Source organism: Chiloscyllium punctatum, chromosome 29 (genome assembly GCF_047496795.1).
Source record: "Chiloscyllium punctatum isolate Juve2018m chromosome 29, sChiPun1.3, whole genome shotgun sequence".
Taxonomy (NCBI): Eukaryota; Metazoa; Chordata; class Chondrichthyes; order Orectolobiformes; family Hemiscylliidae; genus Chiloscyllium; species Chiloscyllium punctatum.
Genome location: NC_092767.1, coordinates 61,942,791 through 61,963,035, shown reverse-complemented (window position 1 = coordinate 61,963,035; position 20,245 = coordinate 61,942,791). Strand labels below are relative to the sequence as shown.

General features: G+C 40.7%; 1 protein-coding gene across 2 annotated transcripts in view; it reads left to right on the top strand.

The window, feature by feature from the left end:
* Positions 1-20,245, top strand: part of zc3h4 (zinc finger CCCH-type containing 4) — a 77,287-nt gene that overhangs the window by 18,334 nt on the left and 38,708 nt on the right. The window contains exons 4-6 of one of the 2 annotated variants that reach the window (XM_072549218.1): positions 12,015-12,297; positions 18,149-18,434; positions 18,612-18,693. In XM_072549218.1, coding sequence (XP_072405319.1) covers positions 12,015-12,297; positions 18,149-18,434; positions 18,612-18,693 — 651 coding nt within the window. Of the gene's footprint in view, positions 1-12,014; positions 12,298-18,148; positions 18,694-20,245 lie in introns of both variants that reach the window. The other variant, XM_072549217.1, reaches the window with a different exon arrangement.

The following is a 20,245-nucleotide window of genomic DNA, read 5'->3' as shown; positions in this document are numbered from 1 at the left end:
TAATGCCATTGTCTCTAATCGGGTCTCCATGGAGAGAAATGTGGCTTTATAGACACAAATTAGCAACTACTTTATTCAGTGACCTTGGTTTAACACGAGTGTCTTTTTAACAAAAGAGGCCAGCCAATAAAATTACAATTAATCTTTGTTTCACCAATTAAATGTTTTTAAATTGTTCCCCCCAGTTTTAGATTCCCTCCCAGCCTGCCTCAGTCACCATGAGAGGAAGCATTTTCCAGCTTCTGTCCTGTCCAGCCCCGTCAGAATCTTGTATGTTTGAATATAATCTCCTTCTTCTAAACTCTAATGAGCATAGGCCCAACCTTCTCCACCTTTCCTTATAAGACAAACTGATCTTCCCAGAAATTGCCTTCTCTGAATGACAGGTTGAGAGAGTGGTTAACAAATCATATAGTCTCTTATACTTGAATCACAAATCATGGAGTACAAGAGCAAGATAGTTATGTTAAACATGTCTAAACTTGGCCTCAGTGTCTGGGTGCCATTGAAGGAAAGGTGTAAAAAAGTTAGTGAGAATGAAGGAAAAATAACAAGAACAGAAGTTGGGACTGTTTTTCTCAGAGAAAGGAAGGTTGGAGGTAATTTGGCATAAGATGTTCAAAGTCATGACGTGTCTGGTATCAGGAAAATCTACTCCCATTGATAGAAGGATTGAGAATGAGAGGGCACAGATTTAATATGTTTTTCTTTATTCTTTCATGGGATGAATATGTTATTGGCAAGGCCAACATTGTTGTCCATCCCTAACTGTCCTTGAAGTGAGTGGATTGCAAGGCCATTTTAGAGGGCAATAAAGAGTCAACCACATTGCTATGGTTCTGGAGTCATGAGTAGGTCAGACTAGGTGAGAATGATAGATTTCCTTGCTTAAAAGGTATTGGGGAGTCAAGTGGTTTTACAGCAATTGGTACATTAGTTGCATGGTCACTGTTACAGAGACAAGCTTTATGATTCCAGTTTAAAAAAGTGAATTTAAATTCATCTGAACATGGACCAAGGTGAGGCTATTTGGCTCCTCCAGCCTGTGCTGCCATTTAAAAATATCATGGGTGATCTGATTGTAACCTCAAATCTGTATTCCTGCCTACCCCATATTCCCTAATAACCTTTTAACCCAATTGCTCATGAACAGTCTTTCCACCTCTCTCTCAAAAATATTCAAAGTCTCTCTTTCCATCACCTTATCAGGTAGAGTTACAAAGATTCGTGACCCTCTGAGAGAAAAAGTTTGCCTAATCTTTCTTAAATGGGTGAACCCTTATTTTGAAGGTATAATCCTTTGTTCAATATTCTCCTGCATGTGGAAACATCCTCTCCATATCTATTTTGTCAAGACCTCTCGGAATCTTATTTTTAAATCAAGTTCTTCTAAAGTCCAGCAGGTACAAATGTATTCTGTTATACCTTTCCTCATATGACCACCCATCCATTCCAGGCATTAGTCTGGTAAACCTTCTCTGCACTTCCAATGAATTTAAATCCTTCTTTAGATCCGATGACTAATACTATGCATACTACTCTAACTGCCATGGTGGAATTTGAATCCATACTTAGTCAAGGCTTCTGCATTATTATTGTACTACCATTGCCACTACATCACTGTCTTCCCATTGGCAAAAGACGCAATGGAGGCATGATGAGAAACTTGTTCCCGCAATGACTGGTAAAGGAGGAGCAAATGAGGGGAGAGTTGTGGGCAGAATAAGGACCCAAGACATGCAGTCAACATCATTGAGAGGAGCAGTTGAAGTGAGGACCCTCACAGAGAAACAGACAGACCAGTTGCAGACCTGAGTGGAACTTGGGACATAATCAAGAACAAGATTTTTGTAGTCTGTTCTTGAGTAGGAGCAAGGGTCTCATAAAAACAAGAGAGTCCATATCCTACGTATTATATGTCTGAGGAGCTTAGGCCCATGATTTGAACACCTTGGACTATGTGGAAAATCCTAGCATTTCTTGGCTAGCTGGATGACTATGTTTGTGCGAGGTCCCTCTGCTTGGAGCAACTCGAATTCAAGGCTTGGAAGCTTGAACGACACCTCAGGGCATCATGGTACATTCGCGAGGCTGAGAAGTTCATAAATAGCACATTTCAGGATGTGGTCATGCTGCAGTTTAAGTAATTATAAGCAGAGAGGGAATGGGTGACTGCCACACGGAAGAAGGGGACAAGGCAAGTAGTGGAGGAATCCCCCAGAGTGCAACTTGCTTGCAAGCTATTTTTCAGCCTTAGAAAATGGTAAGAGAAAATGTTTTCCTCTGGAGACTGGGCAGAGCCAAATGTATGTTATTGCAGATGGTCAATTGCTCTGGGAATTGGTGAAGGTGGGCAGGTATGATAGGGCAGTAGTGATAGGAAATTCATTAGTGAGGGGCGTAGTCAAAGGCTTCTGCACTTTACAAGTGACTCCAAAGATATATGTTGCCTCCCGGATGCGAGGGTCAGTGATGTCACAAAACAATTGAAGAGCATTCTGAAGGGTAATGGATAGCCAGAGGTTGTAATTATAGAGTCATAGAGATGTACAGCATGGAAAGACCAACCCTTCCATGCCGACCAGATATCCCAACCCAATCTAGTCCCACCTGTCAGCACCTGCCCCATATCCCTCCAATCCCTTCCTATTCATATACCCATCCAAATACCTCTTAAATGTTGCAATTGTACCAGTCTCCACCACATCCTCTGGCAGCTCATTCCATACATGTACCACCCTCTGTGTGAAAAAGTTGCCCCTTGAGTCTCTTTTATATCTTTCCCCTCTCACCCTAAACCTATGCCCTCTAGTTCTGGACTCCCCCACCCAGGAAAAAGACTTTGCCTAATTATCCTATCCATGTCCCTCACAATTTTGTAAACCTCCGCCTCCGACGCTCCAGGCAAAACAGCCCCAGCCTGTTCAGCCTCTCCCTATAGCTTAAATCCTTCAACCCTGACAACATCCTTGTAACCCTTTCAAGTTTCACAACACCTTTCCGATAGGATCATATTGGGACAAATGAAGTAGGAAGAAAGAAAAATGAAGTTCTGCAAAGCAGATGTTAGGGAGTTTGATAGGAAATTGGAAAGCAAGACTTAACAGTCATGTTCTTCAAATTATTCCCAGTTCCAGCCAGGAGTGAGTAGAAGGATAGAGCAGATGAATATATGTCTCAAGAGGAAGTGCAAGCTAGGGGACTTTAGATTCATAATGCATTGCTACTGTTTCTGGATGTAAAGGGACATCAAGATTAGGATTAAGAAAAACGCAGCTTGTGGCAAATATGGAGGGATCAATCTGGTAGAGGATTATAGAAAGTGCGGGGCGATATTAAAAAAGAAGTTAGGAAAGCAAAATGAGTGTATGAGAAAGCATTGATGAATAGAATAAAAGAAAATCAAAGTTTCTTTTAAAAGATATAAAGGACGAGACACAACTAGGGAAAGAATAGGGATCAATCAATAGAGATAATCTGTGCCTGAACCTAGAAGGCAAGGCAATCTTCAGTGAATACTTTGTGTCAGTCTTCACAATGGAAATGGACGACACAGGTCTAGACATTAGAGTGGAGCACAATAAAATATTCCAAGAAATTAACATAGAAAGAGGAAGTACTAATGGGTTTAGCAGCCTTCTAAGGGGATAAATCTGCAGATCTGGATGAGGTGTACCTCAAGCTGTCAAGGGAGGAGAGATCAGGAGATACTGTAGATGCTAGAAATCTGAATCAAACATTGAGAATGCTGTGGAAACTCACTAACTCCTGTAACATTTGTAGAGAGTGAAACAAAGTTAACATTTTAGGTCTGGCATGATTTCTTCTGCAGAACTGGAAGGTGTTTTTTGGAAAATGTTTTTTTTATACATGACAGAGGCAGAGGCTAAATTCATTCAGTTCTGAAGAAGAGTAATGCTGAACTTGAAACGTTAACTGTGTTTCTCTCTCCACATATGCTGCCAGACTTGATGAGTCTCCCCAACATTTTGTGTGTTTGTAGGACATGTCAGGGATCTGGTAGTAATTTTCAAGTCCGCTGGTCAAGGGTGCCAGAGGACTGGAGGACTTCTAATGTAATCCTATTGTTAAAATTGAAGGATGGGTTAGACCAGGAAATTACAGTCCTGCCAGTCTAACCTGGGTGATGGGGAAGTTATTGGAAAGAATTCAGAGAAACAGAATATATCTGCATTTGATAATGTGGATTCATCAGGGATAGTGAACATGGATTTGTGAACGGAGGGTTGTGTTTTATAAATTTGATTATGTTTTGTGAGGAAGTAACCAGGAGTGTTCATGAGGGAAATGTGTTTCATGTAGTCTACATGACTTTAACAAGACTCTTGATAAAGATGGCTTGGCAGACTGGTTAGAAAGTAAGAGCCTATGGGGTTCAATGAAAAGTGGCACCCTGATCCAACACTCATAATCACCATGTACACAGGAAGTGTCCCTGATTTCCCACAACTCAAAGGAGAGGAGCAACTTACCTCTGGCCAAGCTGCCTTGCCATCACTTGCTCTTAAAATACTCTTTCCGTTTACTTTGTATTAAAGAATGTTAATATATGCCAGGGAGCTGGTGTGACTATGACTCTATTCAAGACGGAATTAGATCATTATCTGAAAAAGAAAGAATCAGGGTTATTGGGAAAAGCCAAGAGGATGACATTAGCTGAATTGCTCATTCAGAAACATGATGGGTCAAATGGTCTGTGTTGCAGCAATTCCAAGATTGTTCCAGTGCTTCCAGTTCTAGTTAGAGTTGATTCACCAGGATGTTACCTGAGCTGGAGCGTTGCAACTATGCAAATAGATGATATAGGACGGGGTGTTTTCCTTAGAATAGAGAAGTGTAGTGTAAGGAGGAAGCTGATTGTGATTGATAAAATTATGAGGCATGGACAGGGAGAAACTTACCCCCTCGTAGAGGGGTCAGTAATCAGAAGCCATATACTTAAGGTCAGGTGCAAGAGGTTAAGATGGCGTTTAATGAAGAATTTTTTGATATCTGGAATTTGCTGCCTCAAAGGACAGTAGAGGCCGAAACATTGAAAACTTATTTAAATGAGCACTTGAAATGCTGTACCATACAAGGCTGCGGGCTAAGTCCGGGCAAATGGGATTGGAGTAGATAGGCACTTAATGACTGGCTTCGAAGCAACGGAGCAAATAACCCATTTTTCTCTGCTATGCAACTTAAATTCTGGGCATGGTCTCATTGTTCTAGCCACACTATCCTATTTTTTATACTCCATTTCCATAAATGTGACACAACAATTCCAACCCTTACTTGGGGAGCATATCTCTCATGCTGCCATTATTGTTCAAAATTAAGTTTTGTAACATCCGTTGGTTAAGAGTTTTAGTGAACTTTTTAGTGCATGATTTGAATTTCCTGTTGGTATTTAGGAGATATTAGAAATACTATGTTATATTTATTTTTAAAATGATGCAGATGAGCTATTTTGAGAAATAAATCACTATATTCCCCCAAGGCTCTGCCTAAATGTAAATGAATAAATCATTGAGAACTAGAGCTTGTTTAAGAATTGAAGACAAAGACTGGCATTCGCATAATGCCTTTTAAGATGTTAGAGTGTCTCAATTTGCTTTACAGTCAACCAGTCATATTTTAAGGTATAGGCAGTGTAGTAATGCTGAAACAGCAATGTCTCACTAACAACAGTAAAATTATACCACATAATCTGATCTGGTGATGTTTATTGAGGTAGAAAAGTTGATCAGAGCACCACTGCCATGGGATCTTTTAGGTCCATCTGGGAGGGTCTTGGTTTAAAATCTCATCAGAAGTGTAGCACCTCCAACTATGGTTATTTCTCTCGGGACTGTACCAGAATACCCATTTCAGTTTTGTACTCAGATCTCTATAGTGAGACTTCAGCCTAAGAACGACTCCACTGATCATGGTTGACATCATTATAAAATATTCTGGCTCACTTCAATCAGGGTAAGTGAAGTACATTATGCCAATGAATAGTGAAGTATAAAAATAGGGTGGCATGGTGGCTCAGTGGTTAGCACTGCTGCCTCTCAGTGCCAGGGACTCTGAGTTTGCACTTTCTCCCCATATTTGTGTGCGTTTCCTCCCATGGTCCAGAAATGTGCAGGTTAAGTGAATTGGCCATGCTAAATTGTCCATAGCATTGAGGGGTGTGCAGGCTAGGTGGGTTAGTCAGGGGAAATTTAGAGTAATAGGTTGGGTACTTGCCTGGGTGGGTTACTCTTTGGAGGGTCACTGTGGACTTGTTGGGCCAAATGACCTGTTTCCACACTCTATGATTTCCTTTCTTCTTAACTTCTGTACTCGTCCTCTGTCAATTCATTTCCTAATTCATTATTGCTGCTATTGTTCCAGATCTTGTTTTACTGGTAGGTTCTTTTTTTTTATCCATCCACTCTTCTTTCCTGCCTTGTGAGTTTTTTTTGTTGTATCGATTTAACAGGGAGATGATGGAGAAATGATTCTCTCTATAGTTAATAACAAGAAATAGTAAATTCTCTTGCTCACTTGGTAATAGATTGAAGCAGGAATTCAGAAAGAATCAGCAGGAATGGTGCAGAATCTTCCCAAACTATTTATTTGGTGATGGAGAGAGAGAGAGAGAGCAATACAATTTATGGGAAGAGTCTGAGAGAAGAGACAATATGATTTTATTTGCGAAGTTAGAACATTATAACCGAGTATTCCAACTTACCTGAATCACTGAGTAAAAGAAAACCCAAGGAACTGCAGATGCTGTAAGTAAGAAACAAAAACAAAATTGCTGGAAAAGATTCCATTTTGGCCGGAAAAATAAAAGAGGAAATTATTATTTTAAATGAGAATCACAATCAAAGTGCATCAGTGCAGAGATATCTAGGTAGCCTTGTGCATGAATCGCAAACAATGGGTGCACAGGTGCAGCATATTGTAAGAAAGGCAAATGGAATCTTGGCATTTGTTCCAAAAGGACTGGATTATAAAAGTAAAGAAGTATTGTTACAATTACATAAAGCATTGATGAGACCACACCTGGGATAATATGTACAATTTTGATTTCCTTATTTGAGGATGGATGTGGTGGCACTGGAGGCATTTCAGAGGAAGTTCACCAGATTGTTTCCAAGGATGAAAGAGCTGTCATACAAGGAGCGGTTGAACAGCTTGGGCTTGTACTCCCTAGACTTCAGAAGAATGAGAGGGGATATGATTCTGATCTATAAAATGCTAAAGGGGATTGATTAACTGGATGTTTAACAACGTTCTTCATAGTCTCAAACAAGAGGTCTTGATATTGAGTGAGAGGAGCTAGGCTCAAAACCAGATGAGGAGACACTACTTCTCTCAGAGGGTTATGAATCTGTGGAACACACTGTTCCAGTGTGCAGTTGAGGCAGAATCAATCAACATATTCAAGGAAGAAATAGATCTGTTTCTGATGAAGAATGGGATAAATGGCTTTGGGGAGCAAGTACGAAATTGGAGTTGAGACCAGGACAAGATCAAAGAACAAAGAAAATTTACAGCCCAGGAACAGGCCCTTCGGCCCTTGAAGCCTGAGCCAATCAAAATGTAATGTCTAAACCTGTCGGTCAATTCCTAAGCATCTGTATCCTCCTACTGGCCACCTACTCATGCATTTATCCAGACGCATCTTAAATGAATCTACCGTGCCTACCTCTACCACCTCTGCTGGCAACACGTTCCAAATGCCCACCACCCTCTGTGAGAAGTACTTGCTGCGTGTATCCCCCTTAAACTTTCCACCTCCTACCTTGAAAGCATGACCTCTCATTATTGATTTCTTCACCCTGGGAGAAAGCTTGTCTCTATCCACCCTGTCTATACCCTTCATGATTTTGTAAACCTCAATCGGGTCCCCTCTCAATCTCCTTTTTTCTAATGAAAATAAACCTACCCTACTCAACCTCTCTTCATAGCTAGCACCTTCCATACCAGGCAACATCCTCATCAACCTTCTCTGCACCCGCTCCAAAGCGTCCACATCCTTTTGGTAATGTGGCAACCAGAACCGTACACAGTATTCTAAATGCAGCCGAACCGATGCCTTGTACAATTTTAACATGACTTGCCAGCTCTTATACTCAATACCCTGTCCAATGAAGGCAAGCATACTATATGCCTTCTTGACCACTCCATCCACCTGTGAAGCAACCCTCAGGGTACAATGGGCCTGCACTCCCAGATCTCTGTGCCCATCAACTTTTCCCAAGACCCTTCTGTGCATTGTATAATTCGCTCTAGAATTAGTCTTGCCTAAATTCATCACCTCACATTTGTCTGGATTGAAAACCATCTGCCACCTTTCCGCCCAACTCTCCAGTCTATCTATATCCTCCTGTATTCTCTTACAGTCTCTTATGCTTTCTGCTACTCCACCAATCTTTGTGTCATCTGCAAACTTGCTGATCATACCAACAGTGCCCTCTTCCAGATCATTTAGGTTTATTACAAACAACAGTGGCCCCAACACTGACCCCTATAGAACACCACTGGTCACCTTTCTCCATTTCAAGAAACTCCCTTCAACTACTACTCTGTCTCCTGTTGCTCAACCAGTTCTTTATCCACCTTGCTAGAACACCCTGCGCACCATATGACTTCACTTTCTCAATTAGTTTACTGTGGGGAACCTTATCGAAAACCTTACTAAAATCCATGTATATGACATCAACAGCCCTTTCTTCATCTATCAACTTGGTCGCTTCCTCGAAGAACTCTATTAAGTTGGTAAGGCACAATCTCCCCCGCACAAAACCATGTTGTCTATCACTGATAAGCCCATTCTTTTCTAAATATAAATAGATCCTATCCCTCAGTACCTTCTCCAGCAATTTTCCCACCAACGACGTCAGGCTCACTCGTCTGTGGTTACCCGGAACATCCCTACAATCCTTCTTGTACAGGGGGACAACATGAGCAACCCTCCAGTCCTCCGGCACCTCACCTGTATTTAAGGATGCCACAAAGACATCTGTCAGGGTCCCAGCTATTTCTTCTCTCGTCTACCTCAGCAATCTGGGGTAGATCCAATCCAGTCCTGGGGATTTGTCCACCTTAATAACCTCTAACCTACCCAACACATCTTCCCTACTTATGTCAACGTGATCCAGACTAATCAAACCTCTATCTCTAATCTCAACGTTCATCATGTTCCTCTCCTCAGTGAACAATGATGCAAAGTAATCATTCAGAATCTCACCCATTCTCTCAGGTCCAATACACAGCCTTCCTTTGTTATCCTTTAGTGGACCAATCCTTTGTCTAGTTACCCGCTTGCTTCCTATATAAGAATAAAATGCTTTGGGATTCTCTTTAATTCTGCTCGCTAAAGCTATTTCATGATCCCTATTAGCCCGCTTGATTCCTGGTTTAAGACTTGTCCTACTCTTCCAGTATTCTTCCAGGGCCTGTTCTGTTCTTAGCTGCCTAGACCTTGTGTGTGCTTCTGGTCAAGTTAAATGAGGGAGTGAGGTCGAAGGGCTAAATTGTCTACTGTTATGGACCACACCACACCCACTTCAGATATAACAAGGAGATAGCCTAGACCCTAACATTTATTTTATTTAAAGGCAAGTGTAAGGTGCTATGTTCCAGATGTAATTCGATTGATATGCTTCTCAGCTTTAAGCAAAACATTTTTTATTCTTATCCTACAGTTAAAATGCAAATAAAAGAAAAATGAATTGGTATAACTTTAACTCTGTTTGAAAACTTAACAGAGTAATAGATTATTTAACCACTAAACAGCGATTGTTTCAATGTGGTAATATCTCATAAACACACCCTTGGCAAATGCAAATTTAGTTAAATAGACTGTCTCCTGTGCAATGTTTCTCCAGTCCGAGACAAAAGAAAATCAAGAGAAACGTTTGGCAGAGAGAGAGAGAAAGAACTCAAGCATTTTGCTGTAACAGAGAGATGTAACAGCTTCCACAGCTAACTTCAAACCCCAGCAATTAAAGCTAAATTAAAACCCCTTGACTCCACCCATTCATGCTGCTTCTATTCCAACATTTTTTTTAAAACTCCCAAAGCCTCACAAGCTATTTGCTTTATTGGCTTCGAATAGACCACTTGTCACCTCTGTCTCAACTTCTCTTCATAAAACAAACAGGACAAAATACACCTGTTAATGCCATATCATCACACTGCTCCCACTCCTAATTCCTATGTTCATGCAGCAGGCCTGGGAGCATCTGTGAAGAAAAAGCAGAGTTGACGTTTTGGATCTTGTGACCCTTCTTTAGATCTGAATTTTCTCCCTACAGGTGCTGCAGACTTGCTCAGCTTTCGAGCAGTTATTGTTTTTGAACTTTGTTGACTGGTTGTCCATACAAATTCTCGCAGTGAAGTACCAATCTGTGGTTGAACTTTAGCTTTATAGCAGAACATATTATTCTATAGCAAGTTCCTAAACTCAGTTGTGCTTCAGGGGCTGCAAGAATAAACGAATGTTTTCTAACAGAAATCCACCACCTGGACTGTTGACAAGTTGCTTGTGAGCTGGCTCAAGCGTATGTGGCAGACCAGCGTGATCAGGGGACCAGCTGACCTCTAAGTCAGGAAATAGTATACGGTTAGGGAGGGCTACATTGAGGAAGAAACAAAGCAGATTAAACATTGAGAAAATGTGGACTATTCCAAGGATGATAAGTGAATGGGACAAAAAAGGAAGGGGAAATTTTAACTTCATAATCAGCAAGGACCTTTGCTTTTAGGTTTTAACTTTAGATATTTTCTAACTAATCTGTTCAAAATTGTCATTACACACCTCTGTGGAACATATGGAACTTGAACCTGGACTGCTTCGTTCAGAGGTATAGATGCTACCAGTGCACCACAAGAGCCCTCGAAGGGAATGAAAGGATGTCTTAGCTTAGTGGTTATCAATATTAAAAATCACACAATACCAGGTTATAGTCCAACAGGTTTAATTGGAAGCACACTAGCTTTCGGAGTGATGCTCCTTCATCAGGTGACATTGGAGGGCTCGATCGTAACACAGAATTTATAGCAAAAAATTTGCAGTGTGATGTAACTGAAATTATACATTGAAAAATTGATTGTCTGTTAAGCCTTTCATCTGTTAGAATACAGTGATAGTTTCACTTCTTTCATGTGTAAATCACAAAACCTTTTTTTTCAAAGTTGCATTCTCGGGTTAGCTGTTAACAATGATGATAGCTAGACAATATGTGTTAGCCCCCTGTGTTCTCTGTCTATGACCTGATGTTTAGATTGATTCTAATCTAAAAAGTGAGATAACAGAGTTTTACATAAATTCATGCAGTTTTTGAACTCAGAGTTCTACATGAATGTATGCAGTTTTTGAGCAAAATGCAATGTAACTCTGCAAGTACAAATTCACCCCACAAAATATATGTGTGCATGTGGGTCTTTGTGTGTCTGTCTGGGATGGGGGTTGTGTGTGTGTGTGTGTGTGTGTGTGGTGAGTGCAGAGTGTCTTAAGTCTGTGAGGGGGTGCGTGTGGGAGTGTGTGTGTGGGTGTCTGTGTGCGCGTCTGTGTGTACCTGTGTCCGTGTGTATGTGAGTGTGTGTGTATGTAGTGCAATGGTGATCACCTGTAATGTGACATGAACCCAAGGTCCCGGTTGAGGCCCTCCCTATGGGTGCCAAACTTAGCTGTCAGCCTCTGCTCGGCCACTTTCCTCTGCTGCCTGTCCCGAAGTCCACCTTGTAGGATGGTCACTTGAAGGTCCGAGGCTGAATGTCCTGGACCACTGTGTTATCAATATTCACTTTACTGATGTGGTTCATTTTTGCCCTACACCTTCAGTTGCTGATTTGACTAAGGTTTGGAACTCACATTCTGGGTTATTGGTACAAAATTGTATTTTCCAATTCTGTGCCATAATGGTAACTTACCAAACAAATGTGCAACTGTTATGTCATTTCTGATGCTTTGGTAAGTCACTGTTTTTCTGTGCTTGAACTAATTACATTTTATTCTATGCTTAATGCAGCCACCTTATCCATCCCCATCAGGGGCTCCACTACCAAAGAAGACATATGTGAAAGCTGAAAAGATGAACTATAACATGTATGAGGAGTATGAGGATGATCAGTACGTTGACTATGAGGAAGAGGACGAGGAAGTACCAGATGAGGAAGAAGAAGATTATGATGATTTTGCCAAGGAGTTGAGCCAGTACAGGAAAGCAAAGGAGGCTTCTCAGCAACAGCATCAACACCACCAGCAGCAGGCCCATATGCCCATGGGACACAATAGGGGGCGTGGAGCATCAGGTATAGCTTGTAGAAAGTTGAAATTTTGTGTGTTCCTTTCTTTACCTCTAATTTGTTTTCCATATTCTGAGGTGGTGGCCAATATTTGGGTGTATTGTAATTGTTGGTTGACTATTCATCTGTGACAAGGCACAAGGTTTAACTGTCAGAGCTTAACATTAAGCCACTAATCTGTCCCCATTCTAAACTTGTTCCGCTACAAATTATTGGGTGACATCCTAGCCCTGGGAGTGGTCTTCTCTTTGGTTTTGGGGTATTAGAATTGCAGAGTCTCAATGTCCTGCCCATCTCTATGATGTCTTCCAGTTCTGCATACCTGTTCTGCATGCAGGTTTCTGCATTTCTCCAATCTGACCTCCTGCACAGTCTAAATTTTCATCACTCCAACAATGAAACTATTTGTGTCCTAAACTCTGAAATTCCATTCTTGAATTTCTTGACCTGAGCTCTTTTATGGTACACCTTAATGTTCAGTGGGATCTCAATCTCCCGGTGAATCAGAACTCAAGAAGCCTTTCCCTTGTGATAAGGTTTATTAATTTAACAGCTATATATCTCATACCACATCTCTCAATGTCACCTTTATTGAACTATTTTTAGTCAAAATATAGGGACACTGATAGTATGCCACAAACCTCATTTGGACCACTACTTCAATCAGCACTTAACCCTTAGTGTACTGACAGATTCCTCTTATAGAGCCACAAGCACCTACACCATAGAAAAGTTGAGGGAGGCAGGTAGGTCAGTTGATTAAGCAACTAGATTGGGGATCAGCTTAATGCTGACACATTGCAGGGTTCAAGCCCTGCTTTTCTAGAGAGAGATTCAGAGGCAACCTGTAATAAAAATATTACAGCACAGAAAAAGGCTCTTTGGCCCATACTGTATGTTCCAGCCAAAAACAACCACCTAACTATATTTACATAAAGCTTTTAAAGACATACAAACAATCAACAGAAACTGATGAAAAATGAATGTTTGTTTCATACTGTACATACTTTAAAAACCTTCCTTTTCTTTAAACAAACAAAAACACTCATGAAGTTTAACTTATTTTTCTTCATATTCTTGTAACTTCGCAAATCACCATCCATCCCTTTTCAAGGATCTTCAATAATTTCTTGAAGCAAGTGCCTTTTTTGTAAAGCAGGCTTGACAATTAGTAACTGGTATTCAACACTGTCAGTAAACAACACTTATTGTAGTAATTCACCAAGAATATGACAGATCCTGCCATGCTCAGAAGATCCCACTAGAAGATTGACCTGTGAAGCATAATTAGCTTCTTGTCATCTGAATTACCCAAGGCTGGAAACCTGAGCGTTCATTTTTCTAAACCTAATTTCATTAGTGTTTTATTTGCTCTCAAGGCTTCCTCATCAGTAGCCTGCTTCATCATTGTACTTATTTAGAATAGGCGATGGTCTAGTGCTGTTATTGTTTGACTATTAGTCCAAAGAACCAGGTAATGTTCTGGGGTAGCTTCAAATATCGCCTTAGCAAATGCTGGAATTTGAATTCAATGATAATTTGTAAATAAAAATCTAATGATGACCATGAAACCATCATTGATTGTCAGGAAAAATACATCTAGTTCACTAATGTCCTTTAGGGAAGGAAATCTGCCATTCATAGCTGCTCTGGTCTACATGTGACCCAGACTCAAAGCAAAGTGGTTGACTCTCAACTGCCCTCTGGGAAATAAGGGATAGAAGTTAAATTCTGGTCTAGCTCATGATACCCACATCCCATGAATGAATTTAAAAAAACACTCTGCTGCAATACACCGTAACTAGCATTGGCTCTAGCCTGAGTGCAGAGTCAGTTAAATATCTTAATTGATGTGTTTCTTTCCTGAGTGCTAAATCATTTTTCTTGGAGGACTTGGCCTGATGTATCAGGATGAGATAAATACTTTCCAAGCAAGACTGTTGAATTAAGTGTTACATGTGATTTATTCTGGTTATATGTAAGTTTGTGTGTTTAAAAACCCCCAAGCCTGATTGTAACCTTAAAATTAATTTTTACTTTTTCTTTCACACTACCAAAATCCATAGAACCTTTCCACAGAAAATCAGTAATGTGTGTTATAAATTGCCTGCCAGAACTATGTGATCCAACCAATTTCCAGCAAGACAGCACCTAACTGAGAAATATTAGACCCTCCCTGCACATTCACCTTTTAAGAATACTGGCTTAACTTCCAAAACTTCCCTTCTGTATGCATTGAAGAAGGCATTGGATGGTTATTTAAATTAACTTAAAATAAATATTCACAATTATGAGGAAAGGACAGAGAGTGACACTTAGTTATAATGCTTATTCAGGGAGCTGGTGCATAATCAACAGTGGGAAGGCCTCTTCTTGTGTCATAATAACTCTATGATTCTGTTGATCACCTTCTTTAGGTCTTTTCAGAAATGCTTCCTTTTAATACTTTTCACCTTCTGGAAATACAACCTTTATATTTATTGGCTTACATTCCCAGGGGTATGTTGTTAAAAGGGCTGAGAAGATCTTAAAGTTCATTTTTCTTGTAGGGGGAGAACCCTCTTCAATATCTTGATCACTGAGTCTTACATCAAAATCCCATGCTACTAGAATGGCTTTAGTCTTATATGTCCCATCTGGGCGTGCTTTTTCTTAGCATCTTCATCTGTATGATATTTACTGAACCAAATTCATCCTAGCTGTTCAACTCTCTTTTTATGGCTCTGTTATTAATTTACCTTCCAAATTGTTTATAACCACTGAAGCATCTTGATCATAAAGTCATGAACTTCCTATAGAATTCCCACTCCTTGTTCTTGTCAAACAGTGACAGAGTCACAGAGGTCTGCAGCATGAAAGCAGGCCCTTTGGCCTAACTTACCCATGCCGTCCAGTTTTCACAATTTAAACTAGTCTCATCTGCCTGCATTTGGTCCATATCCCTCTATACCTATCTCATCCATGTATGTGTCTAAATGTTTCTTAAATGATGAAATTGTACTTGCTTCCACCACTACCTCTGGCAGCCCATTCCATGCACTCATCACCCTCTGTGTGAAAAAAGTACCCCTGTGGACATTTTTGTATCTCTCCCCTTGGATCTCTGGAAACAGTACACCAAAATTGGGGTGGCATGGTGGCTCAGTGGTTAGCTGCTTCATAGCACCAGGGACCTGAGTTCAATTCCCGCCTCAGAAGACTGTCTGTGTGGAGTTTGCACATTCTCCCTGTCTCTGCTCCAGTTTCCTCCCACAATCCAAAGATGTGCAGGCCAAATGAATTGGCGTGCTAAATTGCCCATAGTGTTAGGTGCATTTGTCAGGATAAATATAGGGTAAGCAAGTGGGTCTGGGTTGCTCTTTGGAGGGTCGGTGTGGACTTGTTGGGCCAAATGGCCAGTTTACACACTGCAGAGAATTTAATCAAAAGAACTGAGAATGCCGGAAATCAGAAACAAAAACAGAAATTTCTGGAAAAACTCGGCAGGTCTCTCAGCATCTTTGGAGAGAAATCAGAATTCACGTTTGAGGTTTATGGACCAGAGACTATAGTTCAGAATTATGATTTCTGCAAGTTGTCCTACCTTGTTCAGGACTACTGCTTCACAATCTCACCCTCCTATGAGTAGAATTCCTTTCACAAGTTAATAATCTTTACAAGGGCCATGTTCATTTTCTTTGCCAATCTATGGATATTACTTTCTATTCCTCATCTTGCACATTTAACCAATGTTTGTACTTACGTTGCCTTTCCCTGCTCTTCCTATAATGGTAACATTCCTTCATTCATTAGACTCTTTTGGTATATATTTTTTTTGGTGCCTACTTTTGGTTCTTGTCCTCTGTGATCGATAGCTTTGTCCTGGATTTCTGTATTTCCTTGCTCATCCTCAATTGGCAATTCAATGTCTGTGATCTGATTCTCAGCATTGCTCAATGTAGTGTGTATGTGAAATGCATGGTACCTCAACACTTTTCCCATCAGTGCATATTAAACTTGAAGAATACACCCTACTCATTTTGTTGCTTAATTGTAAATTCATTGTTTTTCATCACAATCTTTCCACTTTTTCTGCCACTCTCTTTTGTATTACACCATGTCCCTTGGATTAAAATTTATTTCTCATGGCCTTATATGATGCTATAAGGCTCATTAAATTTCTCTGAAACTCGGCCTTAATGAATCCCCCTCAATTTTAAAGCTGGGCATTCAAGTGCTTACAAAAATGCGGAATTAAATATAGTCTGATCCCACACCGGCGGATGATAACTCATTATTGAAGGAATTTTTGACTTCTCCAAAAAACCTATTGATGTGAAGTGTAGCCCCAATCTTTCATACAAATTCTTTGCATGGACTGCCCATGCCAGCACAGATGTGAATTTCAACTATGTTGATCCATTAAAATTTTACGAAGCATCTTATCTCTCACCACATTATTTCTTTCATACACATTATTATAGTTCATTGAGTCATACAGCACAGAAACAAATCCTTCTGTTCCACCAGTCCATGCTGACCATAATCTCAAACTTAACTCCTACTACCTGCCTGCACTTGGTGCATATCTCCAAGCATTTCTTATTCATGTACTTATCTAAATGTTTTTTTAAATGTTGTAACCGCATCCACCATTTCCTCTGGAAGTACATTCCACATATGAACCACTTGCAGCGTAAAAACATTGCGCCTCCGCCCCCCCCCCCCCCCTCAAGTCTTTCTCCTCTTAGCTTAAAATATGTCCCCTAGTCTTGAAATCCCCACTCCAGGGAAAAGACACCTACAATTCACCTTATCTATTGCCCTTATGATGTTATAAATCTCGATAAGGTCACCCTTCAACTTCCTAAGCTCCAGTGACCAAAGTTCCAACCTTATCCCGCCTTTCCTTATAACTCAAACCCTCCATTCTTGGCAGCATCCTGGTAAATCTCTTCTGAACCTTCTCTAGCTTAATAGTATCCTTCCTATAACAGGGAGACCAGAACGGGACACAGTGTTCTCGAAGAGGTCTCACCAAGGCCACCTACAATTTCAACCTGACTTTCCAACTCCTATACTCAAAGGTCTGAGCAATGAAAGCAAGCATTCTAAACATCTTAACTACCCTATTTATATGTGATGCAACCTTCAACGAAATATGTACCTGAATCTATAGGTCTCTCTGTTCTACAGCACTACCAAAACCCTGCATTTAATTGTATAAGTCCTACCCTTGTTTGTTTTACCAAAATGCAATACCTCACATTTATCCAAATTAATCTCCATTTGCCAGTCTTTAGCATATTGACCCAATTGATTAGTACTGAAGCAGCTTTCTGATTCTGTATTCATCACCACGATTTTCATGTTTTCACATGTTCCTAAATTCAAGATTGACCTATGTTCCCCCTGGTGGTGGTAGGAATATGTGTTTTTTGGTTTTGGGTCGCTGGGGGCATGCTGGTGGTGCTGATTTGGTGGTCTGCTTTGTCTTCAGTGGTGTCAATCTTCTTGAGTGTTACTGGAGCTGCCATCATCTGGCAAGTGGATGTTATTTCATTATACTCCTAACTTATAGGACATATTCTCTTCAGTAAAATGATCATTACTGATAAAAACAGTATTATGGTGTAATGAAAGCAAAGTGCTGGAGAAATGTAATAGATTTGGCAGCATTTGCAAAGAGAGAAACAAAATTAATGTTTCGAGTCCAATATGTTGCAACTTTGCTCGACTTTATTTTGCATCCCATTGCAGACATTATTATTTATTTAATAATTTGTTCTTTATTATTCCAGTTTGCTTTTCAGTCAGTTGTGTCCTTTTATGTTCTATCCTAACTTTATTCTGACGATAAATTCTATTGTTTCTGCAGGTCCTGGTCGAGGTGCTGGTAGAGGACGTGGTATGCGAGGCAGAGGTGGCCGAGGAAGGGCTAGGGGACGGGGTGGAAGAGGAGGCAGAGGAGGAACACATGGCCAAGTGCATGGACCACAAGGACATGGGTCAGGGCCAGGTCATGGACCATCAGAACATGGACCTCCAGGACATGGGCCAGGTCCTGTGCATGGCCCCCAGGGACATGGTCCCCCAGGTCATGGACCAGGATCAGGACCAGGACATGGGCCTCCTCCATGCCATGGGCCTGGGCCAGGACATGGCCCGCCTCCATGCCATGGACCCGGTCCAGGGCATGGACCCCCTCCAGGTCATGGTCCTGGTCCTGGACATGGACCTGGTTCTAATCTTGGACCACCAGGGCATGGGCCTGGTCCAGGGTATGGATCTCCTGCTCATGGGCCTGGACCAGGGCCATCATATGGATCCCCTGGTCATGGACCACCGGGACATGGACCACCAGGACATATGATGGATCCCATGGGTGAATGTGATGATGACCTTTATGATGAAGAAATGCAGGTGAGTACAATCTGAATTTTTTTGGTATTGAATTATTACTTGATGAGTTGTTACCCTTAAAGAGCAGTGTAAATGTAAATGTTGCTAAGTCATACAAAAGATATTTATTAAACCTAAAGAAATTATGTAAATATTGTAAAAAGGTCTTTGTTTAAATTGTGGAGAAAGTGTGGACTGCAAATGCTGGTGATCAGAGTTGAGAGTGTGGTGTTGGAAAAGCACAGCAGGCCAGGCAGCATCTGAGGAGCAGGAGAATCGACGTTTCGAGCAAGAGTCTTTCATCAGTGTTTCCTGATGAAGGGCTCTTGCCCAAAACGTCAATTCTCCTGCTCCTTGGATGCTGCCTGGCCTGCTGTACTTTTCCAGCACCACACTCTCAACTTTGTTTAAATTGTGTAACGTTCTCATTCCTCTATAACCAGCCAGCAATGATAAATCTTGACAATGTTTTTCAGCTTTTATTGTATGGCTAATACACGCTTGCACACTGAGGTAGATGGAACTTGTTCTGTGCCAGTAATGAGCTGCTAAAAATTAAGCCATGTACTTAAATGTTGTTTCCAATGCCACCTTATCTTCCATTTGTGAGATCTAACTTCATTTGTCATTGAAGTTATTTAACAATTTGGGTAAGACTAATAACTCTTCTGGGAGGAAATAAAGTTAAAACCACACAACGGCAGGTTATAGTCCAGCAGGTTTAATTGGAAGCACTAGCTTTCGGAGTGCCACTGCTTCATCAGGTTGTTGTGATGAAGGAGCGGCGTTCTGAAAGCTAGTGCTTCCAGTTAAACCTATTGGACTATAACCTGGTGTTGTGTGATTTTTAACTTTTACACCCCGGTCCAACACCGGCATCTCCAAATCGGGAGGAAATAAAGATGCCAACCAGCATGTGATGGTTCTATAACTTAAGACTTTGGCACATTGGTGGATTTGAGGTCATAATGCTCCATGCATTGAGTACTGGATCGCACTGCTTTACCTGTGGAGGGTACCAAATCTCAATACAGATTTCTCATAGACTGATGGTTGGTATCTCACTAAGTATAATCCATGGAGAACACCAGATCTAATTAGCCATTTTTCAGCAAGAGAGAGGAGAAAAATGGCAGATTTATCACCGTGAGATTCTATTATGTTATTAGGTACAAAGGAACAGATGTATTGGAATTGGCCATATACTGACTTTATAGTCCAGGTGCATCGTGGCCAATGTTAATTTTTTTTGTCTAAGTCTTCGCAGGACCTCATTATTTCCCTCTGACCTCCTGTAGCTGCATGTCTGTTTAAAGCACATAGAACGATTGACACAGTCAGATCTGAATTTCAATATTGTTCAGTACAAAGGAACACATCATCCGGCGGATAATGTACTCTAATCACTTGAAGACGTTTCACAATGCTGGGTGATTTAATAATAATTTCTCTTTTCGGAATAAAGTCCTATCATTAATCACTGTATCAAAAACATACAAAACTTATACGCTATTTCATTGTTGTTAATGCCTTTCTTTTCTTGTGTATCAAATGGTTTCTGCTTCCAAACCAG